Source organism: Cherax quadricarinatus, chromosome 25 (assembly GCF_038502225.1).
Source record: "Cherax quadricarinatus isolate ZL_2023a chromosome 25, ASM3850222v1, whole genome shotgun sequence".
NCBI lineage: Eukaryota > Metazoa > Arthropoda > Malacostraca > Decapoda > Parastacidae > Cherax > Cherax quadricarinatus.
Genome location: NC_091316.1, coordinates 30,895,322 through 30,915,683, shown reverse-complemented (window position 1 = coordinate 30,915,683; position 20,362 = coordinate 30,895,322). Strand labels below are relative to the sequence as shown.

The window sequence follows — 20,362 nt, the reverse complement described above, 5'->3', positions numbered from 1 at the left end:
AACTAAATATATTTTAGATTTGTTTACAATAATTTAATACTAAACAAACACAGTGAAATATATTTTTTTCGTTAGGTTCAGAATGATTTTCGCGAAATTATTGCATACACAAATTTTCACTTGTCCTATATGGCAAGATGAGCGTTGCTATTTAAGCCAAGATCGCAAATTCTGCCTATTCCGCACGACACACACACACACACATATATCTATACATATATCTATCTATATATATATATATATATATATATATATATATATATATATATATATATATAAATATATATATATATATATATATATATATATATATATATATATATATATATATATATATATATATATATATATATACATATATATATATATATATATAGGCAATAAGATCACAGTAAACAGTTGATTTTGGAATATGCAAAACAACCACTCTGAAAAAATAGAGAAATTCCAAGCGCTTTAGTGACTACTCACATTATCAAGGAACTATGATAATGTGAGTAGTCACGAAAGCGCTTGGAATTTCTCTATTTTTTCAGAGTGGTTGTTTTGCATATATATATATATATATATATATATATATATATATATATATATATATATATATATATATATATATATATATATATATATATATATATATATACATACATTCATATATACACACACACAGTGGCCTCTTTAGCGGGTACACCTTACACCTGCTAGGTAATGCAAACAACTAATCAGCCTATCATGTGGTAGCATCTCAGTGCCTAAAAGCATGCAGGGATGGTTAAGAGATTCAGCTGTTGTTCAGACTGACCACGGAGTAATTTTTGGTGCCATTATTATTATTATTATTGATATTATTATGGGGAGCGCTAAACCCGTAGGGATTATACAGAGCCTGTGGGGGAAGGGGATGGAAGGCATTCAGTTCAAGGAACTGGAACACAGATCCAGTTCCCTAGATCAAGAGCCCCTGGCCAGCATCATGGAACTTCCCATTTTTGGTTCCAGACGGGGTGGGTGGTTTGAGTAACCCCAAAACTGCTGTTCTGGGATTTTCACTCACAAGTCTCTAGATTTTATAGAAAATGATGATAAACATGAAACACCCAGTGAGCGGCAGTTCTGTGGGCGAAAACGCCTTGTTGAAGAGAGAGAGAGGTTATGAGAGAATGTCCAGACTGGTACATGTAGACAGGAAGGCAACAGTAACTCAAATAACCATATGTTACAACAGTGGTATGGAGCAGAGGCGTCGTAAGGGGGGGGGGGCGGGGGGCTGCCCCAGGTGACACCATTTAGGGGGTGACACCATAGAGCCTCTAAAGGTGACACTAATGCACAAAACAGTGCTGCACCAACATAAGAGATGAATCCTTCGTTTCTATATAGTTTATATAGGCCTATATAGGGAAAATAATTTATTTTGATGTGATAGATGATTTTGCAGGATTGAAGGCAAGGAAATGCAAGATCAAATTCACTGAGATATTACCTGTACTCAAGGTCAAATGTAAGATCAGATTCACTGAGATGTTACCTGGACTCAAGGTCAAATCGGAACTAGTGTTTCTCTGATATTTCAATGTTTTTCTTTATTTTTAATTTTTTTTTTTTTTTGGGGGGGGGGGGGCATTGTTGAAGACGAATAAATGTAGGATCTGTTGCTGTACTCAAAGTGATATTTGAGTTTATGTTTTCTCATTATTACTACGATTATTTAATCATTAATTATGTTGAGAAGTATTCTCCTTTTCGGTTTATGGCCCTTAAACGTTCTCATAACTAAATATTAGTCACTGGTCATGCGGTAGTGACGTAACTGGAGTTTACCCCCCCATCCCCCTGCCCTTGAATTTCATGGGGGTGACACCAAAAATGCTGCCCCGGGTGACACCCAAGATTCCGCCCCGGGTGACACCAACCCTAGCGATGCCTCTGGTATGGAGAAGAGCAACTGAACGCACAACAAGTTGAACTTTGAAGTAAATAAACTACAACAGCAGACTACACTAGGTTTTACTCCTGTCTGCTAAGAACAGGAAACTGAGGATACAGTAGGCACAAGCTCACCAATACTGGATCGTTGAAGATTCGAAAACATCATCTGGTGTACCGAATAGCGATTTTTGCTGTGACTTGTAGATGGTAGGGTCAAAAGTTGGCATAACTCTTTGGGATGTGGTGGAACGGGAGATTTGCATCATGAATGTGCAGCCATGAAATCTGCAGCAACTGCGTGATGCTATCATGTCAACACAGACCAGAATCTCTAAAATTCAGGCTGTTCTGGGAGCAAACTGGGAACCTTACCCATTACTAGAAGGGTGTACCTGATAAAGTGGCCACCGAGTGTATATTTAAAGCTCTGTTTCTTGTCTCTAATATTATTTGTTATTTAGTCTAAAGCCGATATAGTGCACCTGTGGAAAATTGCATTTATATGGCTGTAACTCATAATGTACATACCAGTAAATAACACAGATAATTATTATTTATCAACGTTACATAGACAAGCAGGAATTTGAGACACCTAGGTCGCAAAAAATGTCCCCGTTTGATACCTACAACTATCATATCCACAAGTTGCTATAGACCTATTAATTACAAATGAAATATGCATCACCAGGAATTCTGGTAAATATAAAATTTGTGGACTGTATATTAAAATTAACAAATAATTATATATACACACATTTACATAACAGAAGGAGAATATATCTTAATATCACTCACCAATTTGACTGGAGATTAATATGTATCATACTCAAAAAAACCTCATTCTAACTAAATTTATGAAAATAATGCTGGACAGAATTATAACACAAATCTAGATAGCTTATCTGAGGTTCCTGGAGCTGTCTTGTCCAGTGGTCTGATATCTCAAGTTATGCAGGAATGCATATCCAACAATTTTGGCTCCTATTTGAGAGGTGTCAGCCCAATTTTAACCTCTAGAGCACGAAAATTCTTCTGATTATTCACTAACGTTTGTGTTGACTAGTTCAAACATGGCAAGTCCCTTCTGCGCAGGTGCAGAGTTTCCCATTTTTTATAACATAATTTTTATTAAATACAGTATGGCCATCTATTTATATATAATTACTGTATTTCTGGAAAATATATACAGTATTTTCCACACTGCGGCCGGGCGGAGTTTGTTGCTAAACGACTCAAATTGCTCACTTGGCAATGGTGGAGGACCTGGGTACATATAGGATCTGGCATCCACACGGCGACATATTGCACAAGATTTAAGGACAAACTATTGGAGCGGTGGTCACAGTAATTTCAACAGGAGCAATATACACCTTTTGTACAGGCCAATTAGCTTTATTTACCAACCAACTTGGTCCTTTAAACTATGATACAGTATTTACAAATTTAGCATAAGATAAACCTAGAGACAAGAAATCAGCTGAATTCTCCTCACCAGGTATATGATTAAATGTTAACATATGCTGACCTAAACTATTATACTTCTCTTGCATCTGATTAATTTCAGCGACTGTTTTGTACGTACACAATTTTACTGTTTCCATTACGAATCCATTGTAAGGATGCCTCATTATCAGACCAAATTACAATGTCGCTAATATTTATCTCCTGCAACTTATTTCTTATATAATTAGCTAATTTGACACCTACATAAATGGCTGTTAATTCCAACTGAGGCAAGGTACGTGATTTAATTGGAGACACTTTAGCCTTAGACATAACAAGAGAAATAACACTATTACATTGAAGGTAAGCAACTGCTCCATACACCAATTTTGAAGCATCACAAAAAATGTGGAGTACATTTTTCCCATTTGGATTGGCCACATGGTGTGGGAACTCCAACATTGGAATTTTCTCATAATCACCAATTAATTCACCCCACCTGTTAATGAATTCCTCAGGTAAAATTTCATCCCAAGCACATATAAGTTTCCATTCTTCCTGTATTAATAATTTCCCTCTTATAGTAAGGGGTGACACTAAACCTAGTGGATCAAAACATTTGGAAACTTCAGCAAGCAAAACTCTCTTAGTTAATTTATTGGGCATACTGTAATTATTAGGTTTTAACATTAACAAATCTCTCTCAGTATCCCAAGTTAAACCCAATATGTTACTACATTTTGGCACTTCATCTCCAGGGAAATCTTTACTTATTTTGTCCTTTAATTTGGACGAATTACTATTCCATTCCCTCAGAGGCATATTTGCACTTTGCATTATTTTATTAGCCTCTCCATAAGTCATTAACAGTTCCTCGTCAATTGATGTCACACCCAGGAAATTGTCCACATAAAATTGTTTGCACATTACTTTACTCAATGGACTTCCCATGCATTTAAGGTGTGCATTTATCGTCGCTTGAAGTAGGAACGGACTGGATGTAGCACCAAATAATACGCTCCTAAAGCAAAAGGTTTTCCGAGGGCTAAGTGGGTCACTAGGATTCTCAGGCCATAAGAAGCGGGTACAATCCCGGTCAGCCTCTTGTAAACCCACTCATAGGAATGCTTTACTTATGTCAGCCGTAAAGGCATAATTCTTCATCCTGAAATTTAATAAGATATCTCCTAATTTTTCCGTCAATGACGGACCTGTCATCAAACAGTCATTTAAACTAGGTACATTTTTGTTACTCCTGGCACTACAATTAAACACAATTCTCAGAGGAGTGGTCTTGGAATCCTTCTTCACTCCGTGATGTGGCAAATAGTGACCATAAATTTTGGCTTGCTCAGGAGGTACCTCTTCTATAAATTTATTAATTAATTGTTCAGCAATTATATCATTATAGGCAGTTAGCAATTCTGGTGTCTTACTCAGCTCGCGGAGCTGAGCCTTTAACTGTCCATATGCCATTCTGTAATTAGTGAGCAATTCTGGATGGTTCAGTCTTCACGGAAGTCGTACCCAGTATTGTCCAGATTCAAATTTTACATCTCTCAGGTATTGTTCCTGAATAAAAGAATCGTCTGGACTTTCTTCATTTATATTTATTCCAATGCTGTCTAATTCCCACAATTTATGCACTGGCTCAACACCATCCTCTATGGAAGAATTATACTGTGGCACGATTTCATGAGTAAGACACACAGTTATGGTATTTGTAGTTTCCTCTAGTCATGAATTATTATTACGAGGAATCCTACCATACATTACATGGCCTCCTGCAGTCTTCAAAAGGGTGACACCACATTTCTTTACCATACCCTTCACAAAGGAGGCATAATAGTCACTACCTATCAAAATATTTATTGGGCCTACAGAATCATCACTTACCCCAGAAGGTGCTAAATTTACATTATGTGAAAGTCTTTCTGTAGCTTTACTAAGCCCTACTGCAGATATTTTCTCTGGAACTCTATCTACAATTACTGCATTAACACGTTTTTTCTCATTGCCCAACCTGACAGTTACATAAACAGTGTCATACAATTGAGCCCTTTTGTCCGAGAGAAAACCAGATAATTTTAGAGTTGTAGGATCTCCCATCTGTACTTTCATACCATTAAGACATTTACGTTTAATGAAAGTACGCTGGGATCCCTGGTCTAATAATGCAGTTACATTTTTTGATTTATGCCTTTTATCATCAACTTTTACCTGTAACACAGGTAAGGCTACTTCAGCAAAACCATCATTATTAACATTAGCAGCAATTTTTACATTAGCCACTGTTGTGTCTGGATTGTCAACATTATCATTATTATCAACATTATCATATAGACCCTTATACATGACTATATGGTGTCTTCCTTTGTGACATTGATAACAGTTGTTTAATTTGGCATGACAATCTTTTACATTGTGATTACCTAAATATCTGATACATATGTCAAATTCCTCCAATCTTTCAACTTTATCATTCCATGAATTGTATGCATTGCAATTCTTAGAAAAAAGAGTACCCTTGCAGAAAAGACAATCTCTCTTTTCTTTGACTGGTTTCTTATTAACTGGGCTACTCTTAGGAGGGTACTTATTCTTCTTACCTTGTGGAGAATCATTATTTCTGATTCCTGCTACTTGATATGCACCTATGCAACTCTTTTTAGGAAATGAAATTTGATTATTAACATTGGGATAATTTTTCCCTTTGTGAAACTTGACAGATACCTCAGAGTTATTATGTGTTGCATCTTTAAAAGGAGTTAGTTGGCTGGTCTGCAACTGAACAATTAATTCTTGTAGACCTAGTCTTATTTCCTCCAGTCCAAAATAACCCTTGTGATATTTGTTCGAGAGCCATTCAAGTGTTTTATAGCTTAATTTATTCTGTACCATGGCACTCAATAACCAGTCTGAATCCTTCAGATTATATTTATTACTTAAAGTTTTGAGAGTGCTCTCCAGTTTAACTCTAAACTGCTGTAAACCTTTGTAAGTGTGATCTGGAGATTTTAAATTAACAATGATATTCACTAGATCCAACCTACTTTGTTCTATATTACCATAAGTGACTTTCAACAAGTCAACTGCTTCCTTGTAAGAGTCATCTACATTGGGAAAGGCTTGTATGAGTTTATGAGCATCTCCTCTTACCTGTCCTTTGAGGTAAAATAGTTTAGTTACACAGGCTAGATCACTCCTATCATGCACAGCTGCTTTAAAAAAAATGACCAAAACTCCTCCCAATTTTCTCCTGAATTAAATACAAGTAAACATAATTCTGGGAGTTTTGGCAAAGTCATCTTATTTGTTGGAGCAGACTGATTAACTGCCTGGTTTACACATTTTAATTTATTCAAGGCCTGACTTTTACAAGAAAGAATCTTTACTTCTAATTCGTAATACTGATTAATCATGAGATCTACTTCAGTCTCATCTACACAGTTTACTAACAAATCTCCTCCATATCTGTTGTAATATAATTTGTATGAATCATATCTATTCCCTAAAGCATCTAAATACAATTTTAAATCATCAGTATTCACAGTTTCTTGATTCATTAATTCCAAACATTTATTGTATGATTTTGTTACATGACCTTTTCTAGCTTGCAGTGATGCTTTTTTTGCTCTATATTCCATATGTTTGTCTTCTATAATAATTTCCTCATTTTCAGCCATGATGCAATGTATTGAATTCAACTTAATTAATTAACACTGATTATGTACTAAATTATGCACTTTACAAAGGTAAATAGTACAACTTACCTTTGAATAAATCCTAGCTACACTTGAGCTTTGCAATTACATGTAAGAAAATTATAATATAAATTTTAAATACACATTAATAATGTTAGCTACACTTGAGCTTAGTAATTACACATGTAAGAAAATTATAATATAAATTTTAAATACACATTAATACAAACCTTTAGCCAGACTTGTATTATCAAAATTAATATTATACAAATTAATATAAATCCTTGCCAGAATTTGGCTTAGCTAAATTAATTTTATACACAATATAATCTTTAGCCACACTTGGCTTATCCAAATTAATATTGTAATTATTATAATCCACTACACATTAAGTACATTTGTGAACTTAACATCCACCTCCTGTCATTTCATATATAATTATTAAGTAATTAACTAATTAATGACTTCACTAATTACATCCAGTTCAAGAAGGACCAACGGGCAAATTAAATGTGGAAAATTGCGTTTATCTGGATGTAACTCATAATGTACATACCAGTAAATAACAAAGATAATTATTATTTATCAACGTTACATAGACAAGTAGGAATTTGGGACACCTAGGTTGCAAAAAATGTCCCCCTTCAATACCTACAACTGTCATATCCACAAGTTGCTCTAGGCCTATTAATTACAAATGAAATATGCATCACCAGGAATTCTGGTAAATATAAAATTTGTGGATTGTATATTAAAATTAATAAATGATTATATATACACACATTTACATAACAGAAGGAGAATATATCTTAATATCACTCACCAATTTGACTGTAGATTAATATGTATCATACTCAAAAAAACCTCATTCTAACTAAATTTATGAAAATAATACTGGCCAGAATTATAACACAAATCTAGATAGCTTATCTGAGGTTCCTGGAGCTGTCTTGTCCAGTCGTCTGATATCTCAAGTTATGCAGGAATGCATATCCAACAATTTCGGCTCCTATTTGAGAGGTGTCAGCCCAATTTTAGCCTCTAGAGCATGAAAATTCTTCCGATTATTCACTAACGTTTGTGTTGTCTAATTCAAACATGGCGAGTCCCTTCTGCGCAGGCACAGAGTTTCCCATTTTTTATAACATAATTTTTATTAAATACAGTATGGCCATCTATTTACATATAACTACTGTATTGCTGGAAAATATATACAGTATTTTCCACAGCACCTACATATAGCGAGGCTAAACATCAACTATGTATTAACTTAGACTAAGCTGTTATAAACGATTGTCAAATCAATAAACAGAAAAATGCACAGGAGGCTCAAACCATGGTCCTGAAATTGACAGGCCCAGTGCTCTATCGCTTCAACTATGGGGCTTCTAATAAAGAGGATTTTACAATAGCTGAAGCGGTAGAACATTGGGTCTGTCACTTTTGAGACCACGGTTCGAGCCTTCCGTCCTTCTTTTTGTTTATTCATAGGCTATGTATGTTTATAAAAGTCATATTAATGTGAAGTACTAAATGTGTTGATGATTCAAGACGGTAATGAATGAATGGAGAAGACTTGATCCTCCATTTTGCGATGCTTACTCTAGTTGCTCTTAATTGATGTTAGAATAACTGATAGCATATTTATTTTAATCAACACTTGTTCCTTTCTGTTTTGGTAACACCTTCACTGCCTGGTAACACCTTCACTGCTTCATAACACTGTCACTGTGTCACAGCTGAGGGGTTCTTGAGTCCCGTTACATCTGAGAGGGAAGCCACTAGAGACATAGTAAGAAAGCTAGTGGAAAATGGCTTGGTAACCCGGAAAGAGGCTTCGCATTGGCTCTAAGGACATGGTGACCCAAGAGAAGGCTTTCCAGTGACACTGGGGACCTGGTGATACAAGAGGAGGCTTCCCAGTGACACTGGGAACCTGGTGACACAAGAGGAAGCTTCCCAGTGACAAACTCACCCACAGGCCTTGCAGCTGTCAACATTATCAAGAGTCAAGGTCAGCCTTACTCAGACTGAAACAAAATTTTAATGAAATTTACATGATTCTTTTATTGTTTATACATTATGAAACGTTATTAATTATGTGGAATAGTATGGCACGAAATACTAGTGATAATGTAGGCTAGGAACACAAAGATAGTAGTTGACCTTGTCATATAACTGCAGGATGTCTCTTAATTCTGAAAGTTAAGGGTAAAATAAGAACAGCAAACTCCATTGTAAACCTCCGTTGTATAATGAAATTTTTTGTATATGCGGCTTATTGATAAGTAAGACACATGTATCTTTATTCCTAAACGTGTCACCTAAACAGCAGACTTTTTCAGTCGAGCACAGAGGAGGTAGCAGAAGGAGTCGAGATATAATGAAGATGTAATCAGTCAATCACCTGAAGATATAGTGTTGAGGTGGTCAGTCCTGCAGCCTGGAGAAGAATATTGCTCCATAGTCTGGAACAATGTGAAGATAAAGCAACAATATAGAGATGTTATACTATCAAAGGTGAGGCGCTGACTAGGCTAAGGAACTGACTACCTTAAAACTACGTCTTCAAGGGTGATGGACTAATTACATCGTCTTTACATTTACTGCTTCTGTTGCTGCCTCTGTACTCGACTAAAGAAGTTTACTGTGTAGGCGAAACGTTTTGGAATAAAGTTACCTAACTGTTGGACATGTGTCTCACTATCAACTTGTCGGTATTGTTTATTGTTGATATATGCGACTCAAAAAGCTCATCCAAATTTAAGTAACAAGTGAAAAAGCCATCGTAGTACCTGGTGGTCAATTCCGGATGCCCTTTTTAACCTGCATTGGCAAGAAAACGCAATAATAGCTTCATAAGCGAGCGTAATTACATTGTCATTGTTCGTAATTACATTATTTCTGTACACATACAACTTCACTTTATAAACCAACACTGTAGTACGTATTACCATACCACACTCTCTCCCGTATATTAAACTGTTGCCAGTATCTAAGTGATTAACCTCTTAAGATATACCTGGTGTTTAATTAACCTCTTAATTAAGATGTACCTGGTGTTTAATTAACCTCTTAAGATGTACCTGGTGTTTTATTAAATTTTGAAAATAATACCTGGTATTTTGATTTATAGAAACCATTGATTCTGAGAAAATGGTGTTTATTTATATTGGCTTTGTTGAACCTGTCTGGTATGGGACTAGTCAGTTGAGAGTTGAACCTGGCTAGTATGGGACTAGTCAGCTGAGAGATGAACCTGGCTAGTATGAGACTGGTCAGCTGAGAGTTGAACCTGTGGAAAATTAAATTTACCTGGATGTAACTCATCAGATACATACCAGTAAATGGTAACAAAGATAATTATTTTTTATCAAAGTTACAGAGACAAGTAGGAATTTTAGGACATCTAGGTCACAAAAATGTCCCCCTTCGATACCTACTACTGTCATATCCACAAGTCACTCTTGACCTATATTAATTTCAAATGAAATATACATTACCAGGAATTATGGTAAACATTAATATAAATTTGTGGACTGTATGTTAATATTAATAAATGAATACATATACACATTTATATAACAGAAGGAGAATTTATCTTAATACCATTCACCATTTAGTCTGGAGATTACTGTGTATCATGTACAGAACCACCTGCCTAGGTTTATGAAGAAAATACTGGCCAGAATCTCAACATAAATAGACAACTTAGCTGGGTTTCTGAAGCTGTCCTGTCCATCTGCTTAATGCTCACGTTATGCAGGACTGCAAACCCAACAATTTCGGCTCCTATTTGAGAGGTTTTAAGCCCAATATAACCCCTAGAGCGACGAAAATTTATGCACATTACATTAGCGTGCCTGTACCACATTCAAAAACAATGGCGTCTACCCCCTGCTCGTCAGCGCAGGCGCAGAGCTTCCCTGTCGATTCTCTTCTTTAAAATACACTTTAGAACAATAGTAATGTATTAATCAAGTATATTTACATTATAAAAATATACAGCATAATTTTTGGGAAAATTATTTTCCACAGAACCTGTCTAGTATGGGACTAGTCAGCTGAGAGTTGAACTTGCATAGCATGGGACTAATTAGCTGAGAGCTGAACTTGCCTAGTATGGGACCAAACTGAGAGTTGACCCTGCCTAGCATGGGAGTCAGCTGAGAGTTGAACCTATATAACATGGGACTAGTCAGCTGAGAGCTGAACCTGCATAGTATGGGACTAGTCAGCTGAGTTGAATCTGCCTAATATGGGACTAGTCACCTGAGAGTTGAACCTATCTAGTATAAGACTAGTCAGCTGAGAGCTGAACCTGTCTTGTATGTGACTAGTCAGCTGAGAGTTGAACTTGCCTAGTATGGGACTAAACTGAGAGTTGAACCTGCCTAGTATGGGACTAGTCAGCTGAGAGTTGAATCTGCCTAGTATGGAACTAGTCAGCTGAGAGCTGAACCTGCCTAGTATGTGACTAAACTGGGTGTTGAACTTGCTTAGTATGGGACTAGTCAGCTGAGAGTTGAACCTGCATAGTATGGGACTAGTCAGCTGAGAGTTGAACCTGTCTAGTATGGGACTAGTCAGCTGAGAGTTGAACTTCCATAATATGGGACTAGTGAGCTAAGAGTTGAACCTGTCTATTATGGGACTAGTCAGCCATGAGCTGAACCTGCCTAGTATGGGACTGGTAAGCTGAGAGTTGAACCAACATAGTATGGGGCTAGTCAGCTGAGAGTTGAACCTGCCTAGTATGGTACTGATCAGCTGAGAGTTGAACCTGCATAGTATGGGACTAGTCAACTAAGAGTTAAACCTGCATAGTATGGGCCTAGTCAGCTGAGAGTTGAACCTGCCTAGTATGGGACTAGTCACTTGAGAGTTGAACCTATCTAGCATGGAACTAAACTGAGTTGAACATGCCTAGTATGGGAGTAAACTGAATGTTGAACCTGCCTAGTATGGGACTAAACTGAGAGTTGAACCTGCCTAGTAAGGAACTAGTCAGCTGAGAGCTGAACCTGCCTAGTATGGACTGGTCAGCTGAGACTTGAACATGCATAGTATGGGACTAGTCAACTAAGAGTTGAACCTGCATAGTATGGAACTAGTCAGCTGAGAGTTGAACCTGTCTAGTATGGGACTGGTCAACTGAGAGTTGAACCTGCATAGTATGGGACTAGTCAGATGAGAGCTGAACCTGCCTAGTATGTGACTATTCAGCCGAGTCGAACCTGTCTAATATGGAACTAGTCACCTGAGAGATGAACCTGTCTAGCATGGGACTAAACTTGAACTTGCCTAGTATGGGACTAAATTGAGAGTTAAACCTGCCTAAAATGGAACTAAACAGAGTTGAACCTGCCTAGTATGGGACCAAACTGAGAGTTAAATCTGCCTAGTATGGGACTAAACTGAGAGTTGAACCTGCCTAGTATGGGACTAAACTGAGTTGAACCTGCCTAGTATGGGACTGAACAGTTGAACCCGCCCAGCATGGGAATAAACCGAAAGTTGAACCTGCCTAGTATGGGACTAAACTGAGTTGAAGCCGCCCAGTATGGGAATAAATGGAAAGTTGAACGTGCATAGTATGGAACTAAACTGAGTTGAACCCACCTAGTATGGGACTAAACTGAGTTGAACCCACCTAGTATGGGACTAAACAGAGTTGAACCTGCCTAGTATGCACATAGTCAACCGAGATTTGCACCTGTCTAGTATGGGACTAGTCAGCTAAAAGCTGAACCTGCCTATTATACGACTAATCAACTGATAGTTGAACCTGTCTAATATAGGACTAGTCAGCTGAGAGCTGAACCTGCCTAGTATAGGACTAGTCAGCTGAGAGTTGAACCTGCCGAGTATAGGACTAGTCAGTTGAGCGTTGAACCTGCCTAGTATAGGTATAATCAGATGAGAGTTGAACCTGCTATTTAAGGGAGGCTATATGAAATCAATGAAGGGCTCTTGATCCAGAGAATCTGACCTAACTTCCCATTCCTTAAACTGTATCTGATTTACTGAGACTCTGAATTTCCCAAAAGATTTAGTGTGCCTCAAAATAATTATTATTTCCACTCGTTTTCCTGTGTGCTGTGTCAGTGAATTATTTTTATATATGCTGGCCTACAAATAGTGCAGCTGGCCAGCCTCATTGCAAAAAATGTGTACACAGCATCCTGCACACAACGGCAACAGGAGGGACTGTGCACTTCACAGCAGTGAGTGCACTTCACTCTGGGGACTTCCTTCTAACAGTTTCCATTTTGGCAATGAACATGTCTTGACCTGCAGATTCTCTGCATTGCTGTGTATCTCTGCCTCGTTGCCCAAATTCACATGGTATATAGCTGTATTTGCAGCTGTGCCCAAGCCGACCAATATGGTCTACATGCTCTGAACTGTCCCAACGTTAAGGGTTGGCATACAAGACATGATGAAGTCACCGATATCATCAAGAATAGCCTCATGTCAGCTGGGTGCCCGGCTGATAAAGAACACAGATTCCTAGCATACATTAATCCCCATAATCTAACTGCCCTGATGGCAAAGGCATAGTCAACATAAGTATCCAAGAAGATTTAAGTTAATAGAACAGCCCCTATGAAAACTAAGCTGCCAAAGGGAGAGAGAATTTAGTTTTCCAAGTACCACACTAAACGTTTGTTAACCAAACATTCCAACACTTTACAAATTGCACTATTAAGAGCAATGGTTCTGTAATGGGTGATGTCATGGCCTGAAGTACCTAGCTTATGATTATTATTATTCTAATCATGGGGATGCACTAAACCCATAGAATTATACAGCACCTGTAGGGAGGGGGATGGAAGGTATTCAGGCTTAATTCAGGGAACTGAAGCACAGATCCAATTCCCTAGATCATGCAAGAGCCCCTCACCAGTATCAAGGAACCTTCCTTGAGGGGTCCTAGCTTACGGAAAGGTAGGAACAATGGTTTCCTATTGCAGAGAATCCCTTGATACCAAACGAGATTGAAAAGGTGTAAGAGGATGACGAGTGACATAGGGTTAAGTGTTGAAGTACACAGGTATGGATGTCATCAAGTTCAGCTGTCATCAGTTGGAAAGTGAACAGAACATCATAAAATTCCTTAATGTGAGAAGTAAACTCCAGAGCTGATTCCCTCACAAGCTTTGAGGAAAGAAATGAGGTAGAGAGGTGCCCTTCCAATATACTGATTGCTGTGGCACCCTCAACAGGATCTGCAATGCTATGACCAGCAACTGTAAGAATGGGAGCTAGGTCTGGAGAGTACTTGCCAGTCAACTCCCACATAATAGAATTGCCAATGGACATACAAGCCTGCCAACAAGTACATATTCATACCTATACATCACAACAAGCACACCCTCACCTGTTTCAAAACTAGAAACCTGCTGGTAGTTGTTGTAGTGGTAATGTCTCCACCCAGTGCATACCAAAAATACAACACAAGCACAGTCAGATCACTAGGGCACAGATTTGATAATACTTACCCAAGGAGAACTGCAATGGATGGTGGGAGCAAGAGCAGAGATGCTAAAAAGTTGTAATAGCTCTTCTATAAAGGACGAAGTAGAGAACACCAGGAAAAAGACTTAAGAATGAGAAGTAATGAGAAGAGGCAAATGATTGCTGATATGAAAATCAGGCACTACAGACCAGTCAAAGTCCAGTGCTACAGAAGAGCATACAGTGAGATCAATACAGGTCAGAGTACCAGTGTTTAAAACATGGAGAGGGAGAGAAGTGAGAAAAGCCTTTAATTCATCCCCACATAAGTCACAATGAAACCTTCCCCAGAGAAAATAAGGAGTGGCAGAGGTAAAGAATAAAAAGTAAATGAATGTCAGGAGAAAAGGGGCTAGAAGGAGAAAAAGATACGAATATCAGATTTTGTACAGGTTGTCCAAATAGACATGGGCAGCAGCATAATTGTGGAGTATGAATGGCAAGCTGATGAGTGCTGTCCTGCTATGTAACCTGAGGCCAGAAGTTTCTGGCAGTCAAAATGTCAGTGTGGCAATGTTGCTTGTGTAATGCATCTGACTTTGGGTAAGCTGGATATAAATCTCCCTTTTGGTGACTCATGCTTTGGAGCTCAATTTGCTCCTGAATGTCTTAACCACACTGCATAAATTATTGGACAATAGCATGTTGGATGAGAACATTACAACACCTAGAACTGAGGAAGGGATGTCTGTGTAGTGACAGATGCGTTGTCAAGAGTGGAGAGTAAGATTGTTAATTTGGTCAGTACCATTCACAGCAAAAATGAACCTCTCTCTTGAGTGCATGAAAAAGACTTGTTTTGCAGTTTTATAACTGTAGTGTAAGTGCATCTCTGGCAAGACAGTGATGGAGTGAATGATGAAGGTTTTTCTTTTTCGGGCCACCCTGCCTTGGCAGGAGAAGGCTGATGTGTTAATAATAAAAATAATAATAATAATACTATCTCCTTGGGAAAGTGGAACAGAATTCTTCCTCTGTAAGTCATGCATGTCATAAGAGGCAACTAAAATGCAGGAAGCAAGGGGCTAGTAACCCTTTCTCCTGTATATATTACTAAATGTAAAAGGAGAAACTTTTATTTTTCCTTTTGGACTGCCCTGCTTTGGTGGGATATGACCGGTGCGTTGAAAGAAGAAATAATAATAATAATAATAATAATAATAATAATAATAATAATAATAATAATAATAAAAAGAGCTTCTTTCTCACACCAAGAAAGAACTCCCTTCCTTGAAGGGATTCAAGCTTAAAGTGCTAGTATACTTTGAGATATGGTCTTTGCGTGATATATAGAGACTGCCTCTTCTGATTGTGAAAACGGGAGCATAGTGAGGAAGGTGGGAGAGGTAGAGCTGCTTCCCTAGGATCCGTGCCTAGTATGGGGGACTGAGACTATGCCGTGACTATAGGTAGTTCCCGAAATAATGTCTGATGCACATTGGTCAGCCAGGGTTGAATGTGTTTGACCACTTGCTGCTTATCTATGTGTGGAACTCTTAGCTATGTGAAATCCTTTTGAGTGCATCCTTATGGCTTCAGTTTGGTTGCTGGAAGTGTCAAGACATCACAATTCAATTATAAGGTAAAAAATAAACTGCTTATTTTGTTATTATATATATTTTCACTTTTTAACAAACTGTTTAAGATTTCATTTTTACTGTGTAAAAGACCTGCACTTCATGTGACTACAAGCATGCATCACATTTACAACTAGAATAAGAGAATAGCCATTCAAAGTATGATTTATCTGCATTTACAACAAACAGTGAATGATTATGGAACTTTAAAATGTTTAAAGTAACATTTATAAAGGATCATCCTCTATAAGTACTGTTTGGCCATGGCACGCAGAAACCTGTGCTTCCGAACTTTGGCTGCCTCTCTTTGAATTTCGTCATTGTTGTTGGAGTTAACCTCTAGGAGACCCATCATCTTTAACTGAAAAATATAAATAAAAGCAAATGAATTTTAGTCCTACAAATACAGCAAAGAGTTTACTTAAATATTTTTTTTTAACTCCTTCCATGATTTCCACCTTAGGCAAACAAACTAAAAAAAAAGCACCTTCACTAACTGCCTCTACTCACTTTGATGTGAGATGCTCACATATGACTGCTAAATGTCAAGAGACAAAAGCCACTTACACTACCTTCCACACACACAAATTTGAACATCCTATTTACCACCTATCTTTAATAACAAAAAAAGGCACAATACTGTGACTGGAACGATACACAAATAACTCGCACATAGAAGAGAGAAGCTTACGACGACGTTTCGGTCCGACTTGGACCATTTACAAAGTCACACTAACCAGAAGTGGAGCAGGAGGGCTATATATAGGCAGGAAGAGGTAGTGGTGGTGGTAGTAGCAGTAGCAGTAGCAGTAGCAGTAGCAGTAGCAGTAGCAGTACTAGTAGTAGTAGTAGTAGTAGTAGTAGTAGTGAATAAGGAGGAGGAGCCAGTCAAATACAAGGAAAGGGGAGCACTGCAAGGGAGCTAGGTGCCCACAGAGGGAGAGCAAGTGCACAGAGGTGAGTGAAAGGGAAGTGGTGAAATAAATAATGAAGGAACAGAAACACGAGACAGAAGAAAGACAACCCAGAGGAGAAAAAGGAAAGAGGAAAGGGGAAGAGGGAGAAGAAAAAGAAAAAGAAAAAATGAGGAGTCAGGTTAAGTCACGGGTATTCTGAAGTTTGGAGCATTTTACGATGTAGTGGGAGAGGAAGGCATCTACAGAGACGAAGCCAGGGCTAAGATTCATACAAGGAAAGTTGTGTATTAGAGAGGATTCAACTAGATGGCGACTGTTAAAGTTGGAAGTAGGGAAGACAGTTTTAGCAGAAGACCAGTCAATAGGATGGCTATGATCTCTGACGTGACAGAAAAGAGCACTGTTAGTGTCGGCAAGCCTAACACTATTTTTGTGCTCCCTAAGTCTGTCAGAAAGAGATCGACCAGTTTCTCCGAAGTATTGAAGAGGACAGGAGGAGCAAGAAGTAGAGTAGACACCAGGAACATCTGTAGAGGGAGGAGAGGTATGGCCAAGATTAGTGCGAAGTGTGTTAGTCTGGCGGAAGGTAAGCTCGATGTCTAAGGGACGGAGAGAATTGTTGAGATTAGAAAGACCGGAAATGTAGGGAAGGCAGAGGACAGAAGAATTCCCATGAGTAGAGAGTTTGGGAGAGAAGAAATTACGTTTAGCACGTGAGAGGGCAGAGTCTATGAAATGGGAAGGGTAGCCAAGACGGGAAAATGAATTATGACGGGTGGAAATTTCCGCTGGAAGGAACTGAGGATCACAGATGCGGAGGGCACGGAGAAAGAGGGAGATAAGAACACTTTTCTTGACGGGGCAAGCATGATAGGAAAAGTAGTGAATGTACATGCCACTGTGCATAGGTTTTCGGTAAACGGAAAAGGAAAAACCTGTATCTGAGCGGTGGACATGGACATCAAGGAAAGGAAGCAAGGAATTAGATTCCCATTCCGCTTTAAACTTAATGGAAGGGGCAAGATTATTAAGAGCTTCAAGAAAAGGTTGGAAGAGACTGGAGTCATGAGGCCACAGAGCAAAGATGTCATCCACATAGCGGAGCCAGAGTGAAGGTTGCACATCGATGGTAGGAATAACAGTCTCAAAGTATTCCATGTAAAGATTAGCAAGGACAGGAGAGAGAGGAGAGCCCATAGCCACACCGAATGTTTGAGAATAATATTTTCCTATTTCTTGCTCCTCCTGTCCTCTTCAATGCTTCGGAGAAACTGGTCGATCTCTTTCTGACAGACTTAGGGGGCACAAAAATAGTGTTAGGCTTGCCGACACTAAAAATGCTCTTTTCTGTCACGTCAGAGATCATAGCCATCCTATTGACTGGTCTTCTGCTAAAACTGTCTTCCCTACTTCCAACTTTAACAGTCGCCGTCTTGTTGAATCCTCTCTAATACACAACTTTCCTTGTATGAATCTTAGCCCTGGCTTCGTCTCTGTGGATGCCTTCCTCTCCCACTACATTGTAAAATGCTCCAAACTTCAGAATACCCGTGACTTAACCTGACTCCTCATTTTTTCTTTTTCTTTTTCTTCTTCTCCCTCTTCCTCTTTCCTCTTCCCTTTTTCTCCTCTGGGTTGTCTTTCTTCTGTCTTGTGTTTCTGTTCCTTCATTATTTATTTCACCACTTCCCCTTTCACTCACCTCTGTGCACTTGCTCTCCCTCTGTGGGCACCTAGCTCCCTTGCAGTGCTCCCCTTTCTTTGTATTTGACTGGCTCCTCCTCCTTATTCCCCACTACTACCACTACCACTACTACCACTACCACTACTACCACTACCACTACTACTACTACCACCTCTACTACTACCACTACTACTACTACCTCTACTACTACAGGTCTCCCTCAATATTCGCGTTTTCAACTTTCGCGGGCTTCACACATTCGCGAATTCCCAACCGCTAAATTCCCAGCCACCAAATCATATTTAAGTTTACCGCCACGAGTCCTTACTACCCTCCCTCCGACCCCTGCAACTGGCAGCCAGCCCTCCCACCACAGTGTGGTGAGTGTTTTGTTTGCTTATTATTTGCTATTAAACTACAGTATAAATAATGTCAACCCATCCATGACTGCATATTAAAATGGCTATTCAAACAGGTATTGGAAGGTGACATCATGTGTTTACTCTTGAACACAGCAAAGAATCAAACATTTCTGCTACTGCTAATAATAATAATAATAATAATAATAATAATAATAATAATATTAATATAAAAATAATAATAATAATAATAATAATAATAATAAATACGATAGAATTGAAGAAGGAAATTGTACAAAAATACGAGGGTTGAAGCAGTGGTGGAGGAAGTGGTTGACGCATCGTCAGTGTGGCTTTGTTTATGCTGGAGTGAGCATTAGTCTCCGTGCTCTTCCAAACATTTCACAATAATTCATTGTATTTGGTGCTTGTAGATTGAGTGTGATTGGAGTGGTTGAGGCAGTGGTATAGGCAGTTATAGAGGCAGTTACAGAGGCAGTGGTAGAGGCAGTTACAGAGGCAGTGGTAGAGGCAGTTATAGAGGCAGTGGTAGAGGCAGTGGGTGAGGCAGCAGTTGAGGCAGTGGTAGAGGCAGTGGTAGAGGCAGTGGGTGAGGCAGTGGTAGAGGCAGTGGTAAAGGCAGTGGGTGAGGCAGTGGTAGAGGCAGTGATAGAGGCAGTGATATTTACTAACATATATGTTATAAATAATAATAGTACATTATGAATAACATTTATTATTATTATTATAAATGTTATTAATATTAACATGTACTATTATTATTTATAACATATATGTTAGTAAATACCACTGCCTCACCCACTGCCTCTATCACTGCCTTTACCACTGCCTCACCCACTGCCTCACCCACTGCCTCTACCACTGCCTCATCCACTGCCTCTACAACTGCCTCTATAACTGCCTCTACCACTGCCTCTATCACTGCCTCTACCACTGCCTCAACCACTCCAATCACACTCAATCTACAAGCACCAAATACAATGAATTATTGTGAAATGTTTGGAAGAGCACGGAGACTAATGCTCACTCCAGCATAAACAAAGCCACACTGACGATGCGTCAACCACTTCCTCCACCACTGCTTCAACCCTCGTATTTTTGTACAATTTCCTTCTTCAATTTTATCGTATTTATTATTATTATATTATTATTATTATTATTATTATTATTATTATTATTAGCAGTAGCAGTAGCACAAATGTTTGAT

The 20,362-nt window shown here is 38.4% G+C and overlaps 2 protein-coding genes across 2 annotated transcripts in view; one reads left to right on the top strand and one right to left on the bottom strand.

Annotated features, from left to right (window-relative positions):
- The window catches only part of LOC128689999 (anti-lipopolysaccharide factor), a 94,841-nt gene extending 84,649 nt beyond the window's left edge, over positions 1 to 10,192 (top strand). Inside the window, exon 4 of the mRNA XM_053778474.2 lies at positions 8,816 to 10,192. Within this exon, the coding sequence (XP_053634449.1) occupies positions 8,816 to 8,928 (113 nt within the window). The 3' untranslated portion in view covers positions 8,929 to 10,192. The remainder of the gene's footprint in view (positions 1 to 8,815) is intronic.
- Positions 10,193 to 16,195: 6,003 nt separating this feature from the next.
- Positions 16,196 to 20,362, bottom strand: part of LOC128690078 (integrator complex subunit 8) — a 303,474-nt gene continuing 299,307 nt past the window's right edge. Inside the window, exon 21 of the mRNA XM_070088709.1 lies at positions 16,196 to 16,535. Within this exon, the coding sequence (XP_069944810.1) occupies positions 16,419 to 16,535 (117 nt within the window). The 3' untranslated portion in view covers positions 16,196 to 16,418. The remainder of the gene's footprint in view (positions 16,536 to 20,362) is intronic.